This window comes from Jaculus jaculus, chromosome 10, assembly GCF_020740685.1.
Source record: "Jaculus jaculus isolate mJacJac1 chromosome 10, mJacJac1.mat.Y.cur, whole genome shotgun sequence".
Lineage (NCBI taxonomy): Eukaryota > Metazoa > Chordata > Mammalia > Rodentia > Dipodidae > Jaculus > Jaculus jaculus.
In genome coordinates this window covers 49,746,658-49,765,004 of record NC_059111.1, presented here as the reverse complement: position 1 = coordinate 49,765,004, position 18,347 = coordinate 49,746,658, and the positions used below count along the sequence as shown (strand labels likewise).

General features: G+C 36.9%; 1 protein-coding gene across 1 annotated transcript in view; it reads left to right on the top strand.

Annotated features, from left to right (window-relative positions):
* Window positions 1-18,347, top strand: part of Pclo (piccolo presynaptic cytomatrix protein) — a 425,322-nt gene that overhangs the window by 330,275 nt on the left and 76,700 nt on the right. The window contains exons 11-13 of the mRNA XM_045160196.1: window positions 11,235-11,343; window positions 11,890-11,957; window positions 12,739-12,953. Coding sequence (XP_045016131.1) covers window positions 11,235-11,343; window positions 11,890-11,957; window positions 12,739-12,953 — 392 coding nt within the window. The remainder of the gene's footprint in view (window positions 1-11,234; window positions 11,344-11,889; window positions 11,958-12,738; window positions 12,954-18,347) is intronic.

The following is an 18,347-nucleotide window of genomic DNA, read 5'->3' as shown; positions in this document are numbered from 1 at the left end:
TTAACACAACAAATGCATATTCTTTAGTAAAATTTATACATTTTATATATATGTTTTCAGTTTCGCCAGATAGAACTTTAATACTATTTATTGCTATTATTGGCAAATCACATATCAGTTAGTCAAAAGATGCCCAAGAGCCACATTTTTAATGTTTACAAAGAAAAATCACTGTGTAATACTTTTCTATTTATAAAAAATCTTCTTCTGTCAATATCATCTAATTTATTTTGGGAGAACAAAATAAATAAAATCTGTCTAAATATTTTATCATGCTTGGAGAGTCTGCATTAATGAACTGTGAATAGATGAGTACAATAAGAAATGATTCTCAGTGATTCCATTTTTTGGATTGTAGGAAAGACAGTATTTTAAGAAAATTTGATTTAACTTAAAGTAAGAACAATTTCTGTTTTAAATCCCAATCTACTCAAGTAGTTTTCTAGGTTCAGGTCTCTCAGATTTTATTCATCAATTCAGTAAAAATATGTGTTATGGATATAGAAATTTATAGAACACCAGTAGAGACAACTACATCAATGAAACTAAATGTCAATGTAGCAATAAAAGCATATACAAGACAGGAGGCTGACTCTAACCTGCTAAAGTTTGAAGCAACATAGGCATATGAAAGTGCATTCCTCCTCCACCTGCCAGAATGTTATTAATATTACATTAATATCATTGCAAACCATTCCTCTTTTGTCTTAATATTATCAAATGAATTAAGTCTGAATATACTGTTATCTACAAGGCCTTACACAATATACCAACCCATGAACTCACCTTCATCTATCTTCATCCATCTTTTCCAGCTCCACACAAACAACTTTTAACAAAGCCTGTAGCCACTGCCTCTTTACCTTGGGTGGGCACATTCTCACAATTCTTCTTGTTTCTTACTAGAAGGCAAGTCAGAATTTATACCTGATGCGTCATGGTTACCCAGAAGTGAATACCCATTTTGGCCAATACTGAATAAATATTTGTGTACTCAATGTGTTTAGTTTTATCTTAAAACACATTTATTTCTTTTGATTGATGCTTAAATCTAAGATGTTACTCACAAAAGTATTCTTTTATAATTATTCTGTGTAACTAAACATAGAGAAGCCTGCAAAGCCAATGTTCTGAATACAGGTGAGGCATCAGGAGGCCTGCCTGAGCTACCACTAAATGTGATTCCTAAAACTTAAGACTTTCATCTATAAAAATAGATATCCAGGGTTGGAGGGATGACTCAATCACTAAAGTGCTTGCCTAATACATGCAGACCTAAATTAAATACCCAGCATTTAAATTCAATCCCCACATTAAAAATAATGGGTATGATAGCATGTGTTTTTAATGTCATTTCTAGGGAGAAAGAGACAGGTGGATTCCCAGGGCTTTCTGGCCAGCCAGTATATTGAACGGGGAAAACTCCAGGCTCTCTCCGTAAAAAAAGGGACTGACTCTCTTCCAGCTTTCAGCCATGCCATTCCATTTTATATGTCAACTACATATAGTGTCTTCAGCAGTAAGGTCTTACCACTAACTTTTGGTGGGTCATCAAGCACTCTGACAGTAATCTGTCTTTCTTTTAGAAAACCTTATAGGTCTCTCTGATCAAAAGGTTATTGTGGATGATAGCCATATGCTGGTACTTGGAGTTACAGGTCAGTACCCACTAAGAAAAGGAAGAAAAAGATAACTAATATAAAAGAGTTAGAGAGAAGGGAGGGAGAGAAACTGTAGAAGATTTAGGTCAGTCTTCATCATACCTTCTCCAGTGTCTTGTGGGTCATGTGTTCCCTCTAAGGGCCTGGTGAGGTTCAGCCATTTGGTCTGCCTTTTAGGATATAGAATTTTGTGGTACCATTGCCATTTGGGTATAGATTTGTGTTTCCCATCTTGTCTCTTGCTGTCCCCTCCCTCCTCACCCATCCAATTGTCTAGTATACTAGATGCTTCCTGGGTATGTAAGGCATCTTGGGTAGATTCAGGTAAGGTGCTATAGATGAGTGAGACTATGTGGCAATTTTCTTTCTGTGATTGGGTAAGTTCACTGAGAATGATCTGTTCCAGGTTCAACAATTTTTCCTCAGTTTTTCTTACTGCTGTATAGAATTCCATTGTGTAGATACACCACATCTTAGTTATCCATTATGGGTTGATTCCAGTTCTTAGCTATTACGAATAGAGCCACTACAAACATGGTTGAACAAATTTCTCTGGCCTGTGGTTTAATGGTTTTAGGATAGATGCCCAGTAAGGGAATAACTGGGTCTGTTGGTATCTCTATAGTCAGCTTTTACAGGAGTATCCATATTGCTTTCCAAAGTGGTTGTACCATATTACATTGCCACCAACAGTGGATGAGTTTTCCTAATTCTCCAAATCCTTGACAGCATTTATTTTCACTTGACTTTCACATGTTTGCTATCCTTACTGGGGTAAGATTGAATCTCATAGTTGTTTTAATTTGAATTTCTCTCATGATTAGGGATAATGAACATTTTCTTAAGTGTGTGTTTTCCATTTGTATTTCTTTCTCTGTGAACTGCCTGTTCATTTCTTTGCCCCATTTTGTGAGTGGGTTGTTTGACTTTTTACTGTTTATGTTTTTGAGTTTTTTGTAGACTCTAGAGATTAGGCCTCTGTTAGTTGGATACCTAGCAAACATTTTCTCCCATTCTGTGGGTAATCTATTAGCTTTGCTTATTATATGCTTGTCTGTAAAGAAACTCTTCAGCATCATGTGATCCCATTGGTTGAGTGACTGTTTAAGTTTGTGAGCTACTAAGGTTTTGTTCAGGAAGTCTTTTTCCATTCCTATATCATGAAAAGTACTTCCTATATATTTTTTTTTCCAGTCGTAACCAAGTTTCTGGTTTTATATTGAGGTCTTTGATCCATTGGGATTTGATTGTAGTGCATGGTGAAATGTGTAGATCAAGTTTCAGTTTCCTGCATATGGTTATCCAGTTTGTCCTGCACCATTTATTGAAGATGCTGTCTTTTTTCCAGCCTATATTGTTTGGGCCTTTGTTGAATATCAAGTAGCTATAGTTGCTTGACCCAAAGTCCGGGTCCTCAAGTCTATTCCATTGGTCTATACTCCTGTTTTCATGCCAGTACCATGCTGTTTTTATTACTATGACTTTGTAATATAGCTTTAGATCAGATATGGTGATGCCTCCAGAGGCATTTCTATTGCTGAGGATATGTTTGGATATGCGAGGCCTTCTGCCTTTCCATATGAAATTTGAGATTATTTTTTCTATCTCTCTGAAGAACACTGTTGGGATTTTAATTTGAATTGCATTAAATCTGTATATTGCCTTTGGTAGGATTGCCATCTTCACGTTGTTAATTCTGCTTATGCAGGAACATGAGATGTCTTTCGATTTTCTCAAGTTCCTTTTTGAGTGTTTTTATGTTTTCGTTGTATATATCTTTCACTTCTTGGTTAATGTTATTCCAAGGTGTTTTATTTTTGTTGCTATTGAAAATGTGACCATGTCCTTTATTTCTTTCTCTATATCTTTGTTATTTGCATATAGAAAGGCTACTGATTTTGTGCATTGATTTTGTATTCTGCTACTTTGCTATAGGAGTTAATCACCTTCAGGAGTTTTGGGTGGAGTCTTTCGGGTCTCTTACATATACAATCATGTCATCAGCGAATAGGGCTAGCTTAACTTCTTCCTTTCAAAATTGTATCCCTTTTATTTCTTTCTCCTCTCTTATTGCTTGAGCTAGAACTTCCAGTACTATAATGAAGAGCAGAGGTGACAGAGGATAACCCTGTCTTTTTCATGATCTTAATGGGAATTCCTCCAGTCTCTCCATTATGTATTATTTGGGCCTTAGGAGCTTTGTATATTGCCTTTATTATGTTAAGATATGAACCAACCATGCTAATTCTCTCCAATGTTTTGATCATGAAATGATGTTGTATCTTGTCAAAGACCTTTTCTGCATCTATGGAAATGATCATGTGGCTTTTGTGTTTAAGCTTGTTTATATGGTGTATTACATTGACAGATTCCCATATATTGAACCACCCCTGTGTTTCTGGGATGAATCCCACTTGATCAAGGTGGATAATGCTTTTGATGTGCTATGCATTCTGTTTGTGAAGATTTTGTTCAGGATCTTTGCATCTAAGTTCATCAGGAAATAGGCTGGTAGTTTTCTTTTCTTGTGGCATCTCTGCCTGGATTTGGATTGAGGGTGATAATAGCTTCATAAAAGAAGTTGGGGAGCTTTCCCTGTTCTCCAATTATGTGGCACAGTTTGAGGAAGATTGGTTTGAGTTCTTCCATGAAGGTTGATAGAATTTAGCTGAGAATCCATCTGGTACTGGAGAATTGCTATGGGGGATGTTTTTTTATTACTTTTTCAATCTCAATGAGTGTGATAGGTTTGTTTGGGAGATTAATGTGCTCCGAGTTTAGCTTTGATAGATGCTATATGTCCAGTAATATATCCATCTCCTCCACATTATCCAATTTTGTGGAGAACAGGTTTTTGAAATAAGTTCTGATGATTCTCCCAATTTCACTTATGTCTGTTCTGATCTCTCCTTTTTCATTTTGAATTTTGTTAATTTGAAGCATCTTTTTTTTTTAATTGATCAAATTGGCCAGGGATTTGTCAATCTTGCTTATTTTTTTGAAGAAGCAGATCTTTGCTTTATAAATTGAATTGTTTTCTTAGTTTCCAATTCATATTAATTTCTGCTCTGATTTTAATTATTTCTTCCCTTTTGGAACTTTTTGGGTTGGGCTTTTCTTGCTTTTCCAGTGCCTTTAGGTGGATAGTTAGGTTATTTATTTGGGATCTCTCTGTCGTTGTTATGAAGGCATTGAGTGCTATGAATTTTCCCCTGCGGAACGCCTTCATTGTGTCCCATAAGTTTTGGTACAATGTGTTCTCATCATCATTCATATCTAAAAATTTTGCAATTTCATTTTTTATTTCATCCACTATCCATTTATTGTTTAAAAATGTGCTTTTCAGTTTCCAGGTGATGTTGGGATTCTTGGTGGGTCTTTTGTTGTTAATTTCTAGCAATATAGCATTGTGGTCTGATATCATGCAGGGAATTATGTCAATCTTTCTAAATATATGGAGGCATGCTTTGTGATCCAGTATGTTATTTATTTTAGAGAATGTTCCATGGGCTGCTGAGAAGAATGTGTAGTCTGTGGATTTGGGATGGAAAGTTCTGTAGATGTCCGTTAGGTTAGGTGATGTAAGGTTTTGCTGAGCTCTCTTACTTCCCTGTTGAGTTTCTGTTTGGATGATCTGTCTATTAGTGATGATGGTGGTGTACTGAAGTCCCCAACTATGATGGTGTTGGTGGTTATTTCTGTTTTATTGTCAAGTAGGTTTTGGTTTATGAACTGTGGTGCCCTGTGTTTGGTGCATACAGATTTATGATCGTAATATCCTCTTGATGGATCATTACCTTGATAAGTAGGAAGTGGTCTTCTTCGTCTTTTTGTTTATTTTTGGTGTTAAGTCTATTTTATTTGATATTAATATAGCTACACCTGATTGTTTCTTATTCCCATTTGCTTGCAATATTGTCTTCCACCTCTTTACCCTGAAGAGGTGTCTGTCTTTAGTGGTGAGTTGGGTTTCTTGGAGGAACAGATTGAGGGGTCTAATTTTTTGATCTGTACTGTAAGCTTGTGTCTCTTGATGGGGGAATTAATACCATTAATATTTAGGGTAATGCCTGTGAGATTAGATTTGATCCTTCCCATATTGTGGTGGCATATGTGGTTTGGTATTTTCGTGGACTTTGATGTTTTTGTGCCTTCTCTTGAGTTTTGTTTTTGTGTTCTGCTTCTTGTAGGCATTTTAGTTTGATTATTTGATTCTTCTCTGTGGAACATTTCCTGAAATACTCTCTGTAGGTTTGGTTTTGTGTTCATATAATTGTAAAGTTGAGTTTTGTCATGGAAAGTTTTTCCTTCACCATCTGTTATGAGGGATACTTTTAGTGAGTAGAGTAGTTTGGGTTGGAAGCAATAGGTCCTTAGACTTTGCATTCTTTCCAGGCCCTTCTAGCTTTCTGGGTTTCCATTGAGAAGTCTGGAGTAATTCTGATTGAATTACCTTTAAACGTGGTATGCTGTTTTTCCCTAGCTGCTTTTAGGATTTTCTCTTTGGTGTCACTGTTTAGAGTCTTAATGACAATATGTTTTGGAGAGTTTCTCCTTTGGTCCAGTCTGTTTGGAGTTCTGCTGGCTTCTTGTATCTTCATGGGCCTTTCTTTTAAGAAACTGGGGAAGTTTTCTTCAATTATTTTGTTAAATAAATTCTCCATGCCTTTGGTCTGAATTTTTTCTCCTTCTGGCATTCCAGTGATCTTGATATTAGGGTGTTTAAGGGTATCCCACAATTTCCTTATGTTCTGTTCTCCGGAACTCTTGAACTTACTGAAATTTTTGAACCCTTGAACTGTTTCTTCCATCTTGTCTTCCAGATCAGAATTTTTATTCTCCACATGGCTGACTCTGTTCTTGAGAGCTTCTAGAGAGTTTGGACTTATTCAATTATGTTTGCATTTTCTACCACTTTTCTATGTATAGTTTCAATTCCTCTGTCAAGCTCCCTTTCCACATCATTTTCTGATTTTCTTGATGCGTCTTGTAATTCATCCTTGCATTTCCTTATGTCCTTATTTAGCATCGCCAGCTGATTTTTGAAGTCCTCTGTTTTTTTTCACTCTCCTTCATATCTCTTAACTGTCTTTGAACTCCTTCCATTTTCTTATGTATTAGGTCTAGTCTAGTTATGGCAGCATCCACACCATTATCAGTCATTTGTTGCTTTTCTGCAAGTTTTACCAGTAGCTTGGTCAGGGTTACATTACTCATAGCTTCATTTTGGTGTTCTGATCCTAATGTTTCTTCTATTTTTTTTTAACTTTTTTGGTTTATTTTTATTTATTTATTTGAAAGAGACAGACAGAGAAAGAGAGAGAGAATGGCAGAGTGAAAGAGAGAGAGAATGGGCACTCCAGGGCCTCCAGCCACTGCATATGAACTCCATATGTGTGCACCCCTTGTGCATCTGGCTAACGTGGGTCCTGAGGAATCGAGCCTTGAACCAGGGTCCTTAGGTTTCACAGGCAAGTGCTTAAGTGCTAAGCCATCTCTCCATTCCTCTTCTACCTTTTGATTAGAGATGTTCATCGTAGGACTTGGTGATCTAACTGGATTTTCTTGGATTTGATTTTTCATGTTATTTCTTTTGGGCTATGGTCTGCCCGTCGCAGTGTATGGGCATGTAGGTGTGTGGATCAGCCTGGGCTCAAGCACAGTGAGAAGCTGAAGCAGCCTGAGGCAGTTGTCAAGCAGTTTGTGCTTTGACTCTCATTGCCAAAGCTGCCTGAGCTCCTGCCTGGCAGGTGCACCAAAGTTGCCTGAGCTATCACAGGGTAGTGTGCCAAAATTGCCTGTGCCCACCCTAGGAGGAACATGGAGGCACCAAGCACCCAAACTCTGGCATGGGGGAACACTGGAACCTGGAAGCAGTCTGTGCTCCCCCACAACAGGACAATGGCGGTTGGCTGGAATGGCAGACAGGGAGGGACTGGCACCTGAGCTGGCACTTCCCCTCTGTGCCCTCCCACTGGCAATCTATTGGAAATTGCTCTCCCCAAAAGGCCCAGTGAATCCTTAATGCCTTGCATTTCTTTCCCAGGGATGTGTGGTCGCCATCTTGGCCAGAAGTCCAATAAATTATTTTGATTCTTATCTGCTAGTTAAGATTATTTTTGGCACAGAATACATTTTATTTTTGAAAAAGCTCCAAGGGATGCAAAGAGTAATTTATATTCATTTTCTGTTGCATGGAATTCTCTGAATATATATTAATTATATTTGATTTTAAGTTAAACAGCCTAGCTTAACTCTAAATTTTATTTGTTGATTTTTAGTTAGACTGTCCTGTCTAAAGATGACATCAGAGCATTGAAATTATTCACTGTTATTGTATTGGGACCTAAGTAACTTTTTATGCACATTATGTTTAATCTATGAGACTGGTTACCCATCATTCCAATAAAGTTTGAGAATGTTTATTTTGCAATCATAATTTTTGGATTGTTGCTGGTCTCGGTCTGTAAGGGTAGCAATTGTTGAAGCTAAATATTTTAAAATATACTTAAGACCTAGAAAAGAGTATGAGTTCATTCAAACAGTTTAAACTATCATCTTTCTTATATCTTAGGGCTTCTTACTATCAAAAACATAATAAGAACTTGTAAAAATACATGTATTTATTTTATTTTCTTTATGTGCAAGCTAACTTTCAGTACTTGCAATTATTTCTTCTTCCCCCAAAATGCGAATTAAGTAGGAAGCATGAAAAACAAACTTTTCAATGTTACAGCTGAAATGAATAACTTCAAATGTGTGATTTAATTTCTTTAATTTCTAGCAGCTTAAACATATCCAAACTGCATGTTTTCCTAGAAAATGCTTCTCTATAATCTTACCCAAGTATTAAAATATAGCCTCTCATCATAGCATACATGTTTGTTTAATGCTTTTTTTTTGTATTTGTGACCCACTGTATTTTACTAGGATTGCCTGCATAAGTATGAATGGGAAGCTAATTAGTGGAGCATGCACTTCCAGGGGCTGTAACTATTAACTACTCATGGCTCCTCAGGGAGAGTGGAGCATCATGAGACCCTCTCTTATCCATGATAGAGTACTGATGGCTTTTTAATTCTCACAAGTTTATAAAACCATGTTACAAAATGAATACAAGAGATTGTGTGCTACATTGCTTGAGTATATCAGAGACTTTTGAAGGGGGAAATATGAAATAACTATGTTAATGTGATCACTTTTCTGTTGTGTCTTGCCATACATTAAAACACAGGACAAAAGAATCTTCTCTAACTGTAGCCCCTCCCTAACTCTTATGAGAAAATTAGAGGAAGAATTCAGCTGCCTTTACTAGGACAAAAAAATCATGTAGTAATAGTGTCACACACATGTCTAGACAGGACTCTAGTTATCAATTTTTTTTCAGCAATTTATTGACAACACAAAAATAGTTCCCCTTTCTATGACTTAACACTTCTTTGTTTCACCGGATAATTAGGGTTTATCAATTTTTCTTTATTTCAAAATGTAATGACAGTTAACACAGAGCTAAGGAGATACTTAGTGGGTAAAAGTACTTGCTAAGCAAGCCTGATGACTTAAGTTCAGATCCCCAGAACCCACATAAATCCAGACATAGTTATGAACATATGCATCCTAGCTCTCCTACAAGAAGGTGGGAAGTAGAGACAGGGGAATGCTGGAAGATCATAGGCCATTTTGCAAAGAGAGGTGAACAACAAGAGTATGTGTCTTAAATAAGGTGGAAGGTAAAGATTGACACCCATTGTTGCCCTGGGATCTCTATATGCTTGTTGTGGTATGTTCACTCCCACATACATACATACATGAACACACATGTCATACACATAAATATAATAAAAATAAGATTAACAGGTAAACACAATAGAATAATAGATGTGTGACTACATAGGACATGTTTCTGTGAAAATGGGAGGTAATGTGTGAATTATACCATTCATAATTTCCATCAAAAATCTATTATAAATATAGTTTCTCACCTGATTAAAAAAATATTTTGTGAATTAATTCTTAATTCACTATGACATATTATTTTTTAGTGGTATTGTTGTTATTATTTATATTATTTTCTCATTTTATGTGTACAACAGCCTTGGATTGTTGAAATAAACCTAAGACCCATCTGAAGATAAAGTTTGCTTAGAGTAAGTTATAGAGAAGCTATCTTTCTCTGTGTTACTGTGAACCTTCTATGGACTTCTTTTCATATTCCACTATACTGTAAAAGCATTTCCCTTACCTGATTGCAACTGGTAACATGTTCCACAATGTGTATCATAACCAACAAAATGATGTCATGCCTACAATTTTCCTTTGAAAGAAATGGACACTTTCACATATGGTGAAACTTACTAAAACTATAACTGTCGAATAATTATTTTTTATTTAAAATGATATATCACACAAACATTTCCCTCATGTTAAGCTGACAAATTCACATTTATTTGTGCATTGTGTTGGATGATATCATGTATATATAGCCAATTCAAATAGCCATGTTTTAGGACTATGTGAGAAATTCAAAATAGGTACCCCTAAATTATTTTCACAGCTTGTAATACTGTACATAAAGTGTTTAAATATATTACTTTTTATTTTTTGTATAAAATTATCTTTTTACATAAAGAGAATAATAAAAATTTCCTGACCAGTACTGGGTACTTACTTTATGGGACTAATACAAAATGAAAATGTGGGTTCCTTGTTTAAATATGGCTAATATTTTCAAGATGACAACAAGAAAGCCTGGTATCTTTGTGAGGGCAATGACTGGTTCTATTGCATAGTCAAAGAACCATAAACTGGCATTCCTATGACATTCTTGATATTCCCCTCAGAAATATCTGGCATGCAGTTAAGTAAAAGACACAAAATGTAATTTTTTAAATATTTTATTTTTATTTATTTATTTGACAGAGAAAGAGGGAGGGAGGGAGAGAAGAGAAAGAGAGGAGGGGGAAGGAGAGAATGGGCAGGCCAGGGTCTCCAGCCACTACAAATAAGCTCCAAATGTGTGTGCCCCCTTGTGCATTTGGCTAACATGGGTCCTGGGGAATCGAACCTGGGTCCTTTGGCTTTTCAGGCAAATGCCTTAACACCTAAGCTATCCCTCCAGCCCACAAAATGTAATTTATTTATCAGGCAAAGCCAAGAAGAGAGCTTCACCAGGAAACACTACTGTCTTTTTCTACCTCTCCCATTCCATGAAAGGATATGAAAGTCCACACTCTTCAAGTTTCTTACACTGATGGTTGCAGTTGTTTGCTTTTTTTCTATACACGGTTGGCTTAAGTAGTAGATGTATTCAATAATGTTTTCTTTATAGCAGCATGAACTAAATGCATGATTTGATAAGATTTAATGTGCTTTCAAAAGAAAAGTTTTGCATGTCGTCTTGTAAACATACCTTACATGTTCAGGTAAGTTTATGAGCTCAGGTAATATACCTTGAGCTAATGTTCTCTGAAATGGTGTGTTGATTTGTCCTTAAAAGCAAGCTTTTTGTGCTCTATGGACCTAAAGTAGAGATCGTGCCCATGTTTAATTTCATACTCAAATTTGTCTTTTTAGGGATGCAAGTATTGGAATGGAATGGAATTCCCTTAACTTCTAAAACATATGAAGAAGTACAGACTATCATTAGTCAGCAAAGTGGGGAAGCAGAAATATGTGTAAGACTGTGAGTTTTTCCCCATCTTTCTGTTTCCATTTTTTGGCTATTCATGACTCTCTCTTTTAATTTAAAATTGTTAAGGTGGAACCTTTTCCAGTCAGCAAGATTTCCAGTAATTAAGAAATAAAATGAATACAAGGTCTGTAGACTACTTGGGTTCTGAATCAAAGTCTAAGAGGCACAGACAGACTTCAGCTATCTTAGATTCTGATTATGTCAACAGTTTTCCCCTTTCATGCTTTTATTAAGACATACTTCATTTAATGAAAGATTGAACCCATTCAGATTTCATGGATGTGTACAGTATTTTAAAAGGAACTTACATTTAACCCATAAAGATTTCACCTTAAATAATCATTTTTATCAGCTCTGACTTTTAACAGCATTGCAAATCTGCCCTGGGTTAGAGGGGTGAGCATGCTTTGGAGTTGCTTCATATCATGAACCACTTCTCATTTACTGACTGGAAATAAAAACAATGTAGTTGGAAAACAGTGTCCTTTGTTAGAGTCATCTTCAATTTCTTTCTTCACATTGTGTCCTAATTTTTAGGGACCTCAATATGCTGTCTGATTCTGAAAATCCCCAGCACTTGGAACTTCATGAGCCACCCAAAGCTGGTAGGTGGGAGCAGTCTGCTTTCAGCCATCATGAAAAGGCAGACACAAAAGTGGCTCAGAGCCTGTTCTATCTGTCCAGGAAGATGGAGACAGAAGGTCAAAATTAGAAATTTCATATATTGATTTTATGAACAAACTTAAAACATTTAGCTGTATTGTTGTTATACTTAAATGCTAGACTAAGAAAATAATTTGTATTAATCCTTATTGTATGACTTCATATTTTACTGCCTTACATATTCGTTCATCCCATGGAAGTGAGAATGGAGCTATTTCTTCTCACCCATACATAAGTACTCTTAGTAATCATATATTTTTAGTATAACTGGAGGCTTCTGTTGTTAAAATGATGACTGAATTACTTTGCTAAATAAAATTTGACAATTGATATGGACATTTTAAAAACATCTTTAAATGTAAATATTCTCTGAAAACTTTTTCTTAAACAAAAAATGCAAGATTTGGAGGAGAGAAGTCTCTGATCATACATGAATGAGTTCCAGTGGACATAAGAGGGTGTTGTATCATTTCTAAAACACACTCTAATGCATCAAAAACATTTTACATCTTTCTAAAGATGTGATTGGAACTTCAATTTCCACCTATAATTTAGTGCTCTTTCTCTGGGCCACCTACCCTTTAAAAATGGAATTGAAAGAATTTCTATTGAAAGTTTAGCTTAGTTTGTAAGTCATATCATGTTGTCACCAATAAACCTCATAAATAGTTGGCTTTATTTATCAATGGAAGAGAGAAGTAACACCATTTCATTATATTCTAGTGGACAAAGCTAAGTCCCCAGGGGTGGATCCCAAACAGTTGGCTGCAGAGCTCCAGAAGGTTTCGTTGCAGCAGTCACCACTGGTCCTGTCATCTGTGGTGGAGAAAGGCTCTCATGTTCATTCAGGTCCCACCTCAGCTGGATCCAGCGCTGTACCCAGCCCTGGACAGCCTGGGTCACCCTCTGTGAGTAAGAAGAAACACAGCAGCAGCAAGGTAAGATGTAGTTCATGTCACCTCTGAGTTGCTGTTTTGTTTTGTTGTTGTTGTTGTTGTTGTTTTGTCTCTACTGAGATCAAGAGCTAGGAAAATCAACATTTTATGAGGGTTTTGTCTGCTAGTGTTTCATGTTCTAAATAGCTATTAAAACAACAACAAATAAACCATTTTCTTCTTCTGATTGTATAACTGATTAAGAGCTATCAAGATATATTCTCGTATCTCCTAAGACAACTAAGTAGTTATTATAAGGAAGAGTTTGAATGTTTTTTCCTCAATTTTTATTAACATTTTCCATGATTATAAAAAATATTCCATGGTAATACCCTCCCTCCCCCCACTTTCCCCTTTGAAATTCCATGCTCCATCATATCCTCTCCCCATCTCAATCAGTCTCTCTTTTATTTTGATGTCATGATCTTTTCCTCCTCTTATGATGGTCTTGTGTAGGTAGTGTCAGGCACTATGAGGTCATGGATATCCAGGCCATTTTATGTCCAGAGGGAACACGTTGGAAGGAGTCCTAACCCTCCTTTGGCTCTTACATTCTTTCTACCACCTCTTCTACATTCGACTCTGAGCCTTGGAAGGTGTGATCAAGATGTTACTCAGTACTCCAGTCACTTCTTTCCAGCACTATGATACCTTCTGAGTCATCCCAAGGTCACTGCCATCTGAAAAGAGAAGATTCTCTAACCAAAGTGAGAGTAGCATAAATATAAGGGTATAAATATTAAGAGAAGGGCTTACTGGGCAGTTTGATAAACATAGTACATACATTTTTCCAGACATTTGCAGATGTTACACCCCTAGGGGTGGCTCATGACTACCCCTTTTTTAAGTTTTCAGTACCAGGGATGTGTCCCCCCCACCCATGGAGCGGGCCTCCAGTCCAATTGGAGGGCAGTTGGTTTCCACCATGGAAGACCTGCCACTATTGCACCCATTGGTTCATTTGGCCTGGCTGGCCAATTATAAGGCTTTCAGTGTCCACTGTTGAGAATCTTCACTGGTGGTGTATCCTTCTCCCATTGAATTGCATGTAGAATGGATTCTTCCAGCTTTCTGTCAGCTGGTCTACATGGAGGAGGTTATCAGCTCAGTTACAGCAGGACTTCTCAGTGGCCTTGCAGCCCAAGTATGTGGAGTCTTCAGCACTGGGTCTTACCATCTATTCCTGGTGGGAAACCAAGGGCCTTGGCAATGGCCTCTAATGTGTTGGGGGCATCAGGGAACTCCCTGGCCAACAACTCACTGGATGTATCAGTAGACGGGAAGAAATAATAAAGATTAGGGCAGAACTTAATGAAATAGAAACAAACAAACAAACAATAACAATCCAAAGAGTTTGAATTTTAATGTTCCATATTTTCCAGGAGAATTTGCATGAATCTGAGCTTCTTTCTGAAGTATGTATTAGCTTTGAATCTTTTGAGAAACAAAAGATATCCTGATAGATTTCCTAAGTAAATTTAAAAAAATACATAGAGTAATAAAGAACTTAAGACAATGACAAACAAAAGAAAACTGGTATGTAATCATCACTTTGAATTTTATTCCCAGTTCCACACTAAGAAATCTTTCTTATCTCACATCATTTGAAATAAATATTTGTTTGAGCTTTTTCCTTAAGGTTGCAGGAGATTAAAAATGAATGATCACTGAGCTTGTTAACCTTGTAAAAGCGGATGACCACATGGACAATTCATTAATTATGTGACTATACACTCTTCACTGTTTGTTGCATCACTCAATATGCATGTTTGTCTTCAAAACTTTTACTTCCTGAAGTAATAAACACTCTCAAGTTTGGAAGGTATCTGAAGGTCTTTAGCCTCATTTATTCCTAGTTTCATCATTCTAAGGAGGCCTGCAGAAGTGACTTCTTCCCTTTGCTATGAAGAAGCTTTTTAGTTGAATTCTGTTTGTAAACTTTTGCTTCTGCTCCCTGTTGATCTGGGTGATAGCCATAAAACCTTTCCCATAGCCCATGTTCTAAATCATTTCTTTTATATTTAGGCAAGTATTTATAAACAACTACTAGTTCAATAATGTGTTGGAAAAAAATAATGTGTTAGATAATTGTTTCTGGATAAAATAGATAAATATTCATCTACATTGTCTTGATAATAATTAAATTATATATACAGAAATTGCACAGGTTCTTTGATATTTTAAAACTACTTAATAGGTTCTCTGAAAATTCAAAAAATATATTAGGTTCATAGTTATATAACTTTTGCTTGAGTTTAATTTATTAATGTGATTTAAACCACCAGACCTACTAATTAAATGTATATTTAAGTACTCCAAGCCAGGCGTGGTAGCACACACCTTTAATCTCAGCACTTAGGAGACAAATGTAGGAGGATCACCATGAGTTCAAGGCCACTCTGAGACTAGATAGGGAATTTAAAATTTTATTCCCTTGTTACTATTATGCTATGTTTCTGTGACATGTGTGCCTGGTAAGCACTGGAACAACCTCTCAGACTGAAAGCAGGTTGAGCAGCAGCACCTGCCTTATGCACTGATCCACTGGTTTTCTGTACCACAATAATCAAAAGAAGCAGCCTCATAAAGATATAACATAATTTCAAGAAAAGTGGTTGCCTGGAAATGTGAACTGCAACTGCTGTGTCCAGGCAATCTGAATAACATCCTTTATGCACTGGGCTTTTGTCTTCCATCATTTACCATGCCCCACTGTGTTCTTGGCAGAAATCCAGAACAGAAGAAATGTTCCATTGACTTATTCTGTTCCCCAAATGGTAGTATATTTTCAGAACATTCATTTCACTGAGCTATAATTCTCAAAAATAATTAAAATGATGTAATACACCAAAGGTCACTTTAGAGGTTATTTTTTGGTGGGGGTAGGGGTCTTCTTTTTGACTTCTTACCTCCATTACTTCCCAGTTTTCATGGTTTAAAATAGAAGGGTTTCTTCATGTTGAAAATCTTTGAAGTCTTTCCACTTGGTGTGAGATAAGTAATATTTTTCCACAAAGTGTAGGCATCTTTGTGTGCTCTAGACCACTAAAACACATTTCTCCTGGTCTAACTGTATTATGAGTTCTGTTATCCAACTGCTCACTACTTAATACACCCACTCCTAGAGTCTAGTAAACACTATCTTTTTATGACATCAACATTTTTTAATATTTTATTTATGTATGAGAGAGAAAGAAAGAGCGAGAGGAGAGGGGAGAGAGGAGAGACAATGGGTGCACTAGAACCTCCTGCCTCAGCAAGGGAACTCCATACACAAATTATGTATCTGGCCTTATGTGTGTTATGAGGAATTGATCCCAAGTCATCATGTTTTGTAAGCAAGTGCCTTTAACAATTGAGCAAGGGCTCCAGCCAGGCATCAATGTTTTTGATTTATCAATGGTATCAAAGATATTGGTACATATGAATGAAAACGCTGCATTTATCATTCTGTGTCTGGTTAAATGCTGACTAGTCTGACTTTATCACTATATATTGTGTATATTTATCTAATTGTCATAGTGCATCCATAAGTGTGTAATTATTACATAAATTAAAAAATAAAAAATTAAGCAAATATGAATATATTTTTTAAAATGTAAGGAGACTTGAATGAGGAAAATTCCAATTTGTTTTTACTTAAGGTCTAAATAATTCCAGCAATTTGTGTGGATATATTATTTCCCTTCATTTAGTTTTACTTTACTATTTATTTTTTTTTCTAAATCTAATCCTATATTTTATTTTGTCCCCTTCACTTTCACAGCTGTTGGAGTGGGAGAAGCCACGTAACTAAATGTTTAGACAACCAGGTGGTGGGGTCCTCAGGCTTGTAGCAGTCAAGCAGCTTCTTGTTTTTTGAATTTTAGCATTTTTTTAAACAAGATTTCATTCATTAACCCCCTCAACACATTATTTTCTCTAGACCACATATATCCCCCAAGTTCATCATCAGTAATGAGGTCTAAGGCTAGACAGTTTTGAAGTACCATACCCACGAAAGAGTTTAATTGCCTTGGGAGAGATTTGAGGCTATTGGTTACTGGAGACATCCAGAGATAGCTTCACACCAAGGCCCACCAGCAGATAGATGAAAATCTCTCTCAGTTGGCACAGGTGGAGTTTGTAGGCCACTTTTTTCTCATAGAGATACACCTCTGAAACAATCAAGACTAAGGAACAAAAAAGTGGGAGAGGAAATTTTTATGTATGGGGTGGTTACTCCTTTTGCACCAAAAGAGAGTGGGTGTCTTGACATAGAAGGTCCTGATTTGGAAATATCGAGCATGCATTTAGTTCTGGTCAACTTAGAGCTGTACAGGGAAAGAGACATAACTCAACCAGCAACAAAGAGGGGGAGCCCTGTCCTTTGCAGAGCCAGGGACATGGTGCACACATGAATAAATAGTTCTTTGGAAATGGAAAAGAGATAAGAAAAACTTACCTCCCCTTTTACCTTCAGGGATCCAGTTACCCTAATTCTACCCTCCTTTCTTTCTCCCTCTCATGAGAGGACACGCTAACTGGTGTTAAAGGACAAAGGATGAAGACATGAGATCACTATTTCCTGTTGAAAGGGACACAAATTTGTGGCTAGTGGCAGTTAGAGAGTCTCTCCCAGACAGGGGAACTATTCTAATTGACCCCGGAGTGCAGGAATAAAAGTAAGGAGTTCATGAGAACTGAGCACACAGTAAACTGGTCCTTCTTGTGGTCAAGGGAATCCACATAGACAGGCTTGGATTGTCTCAGGACTATCTGAGCATGAGCTGGCTGAGTATTTCTTCCAAAACTGTTCATCAAATGGCACAGTAGTTGTTGCAGTCCAGTTCGCATTGCTGGTAGAAATCACCCAACCAAAAGCAGCTTCTGGGAAAAAGAGGTTTATTTGGCTTACAGGCTCGAGGGGAAGCTCCACAATGGCAGAGGAAAACGATGGCATGAGCAGAGGGTGGACATCACCCCCTGGCCAACAGAAGATGGATCACAGCAACAGGAGGGTGTGCCAAACACTGGCATGGGGAAACTGGCTATAAAGCCCTTAAGCCTGCCCCCAACAATACACTCCCTCCAGGAGGCATTAATTCCCAAATATCCATCAGCTGGGGAGCTAGCATTCACAACGCCTAGGTTTATGGAGGACACCTGAATCAAACCACCACATTCCGCCCCTGGCCCCCATAAACTGATATCCATACATGATGTAAAATACAATGCATTCAGCCTGAATTTAAAAGTCCCCATAGTTTTTATCAATTCCAATGATGTTCATACATCCCCATAGTCCAAGATCTTTTAACTGAGCCATAATACCAAAAAATAACCTCAAAAAGCCCATAATGATACAGAATAAATATTCAAACTGCAAAAGATGGCATTGGGCATAGCAAAGAAACA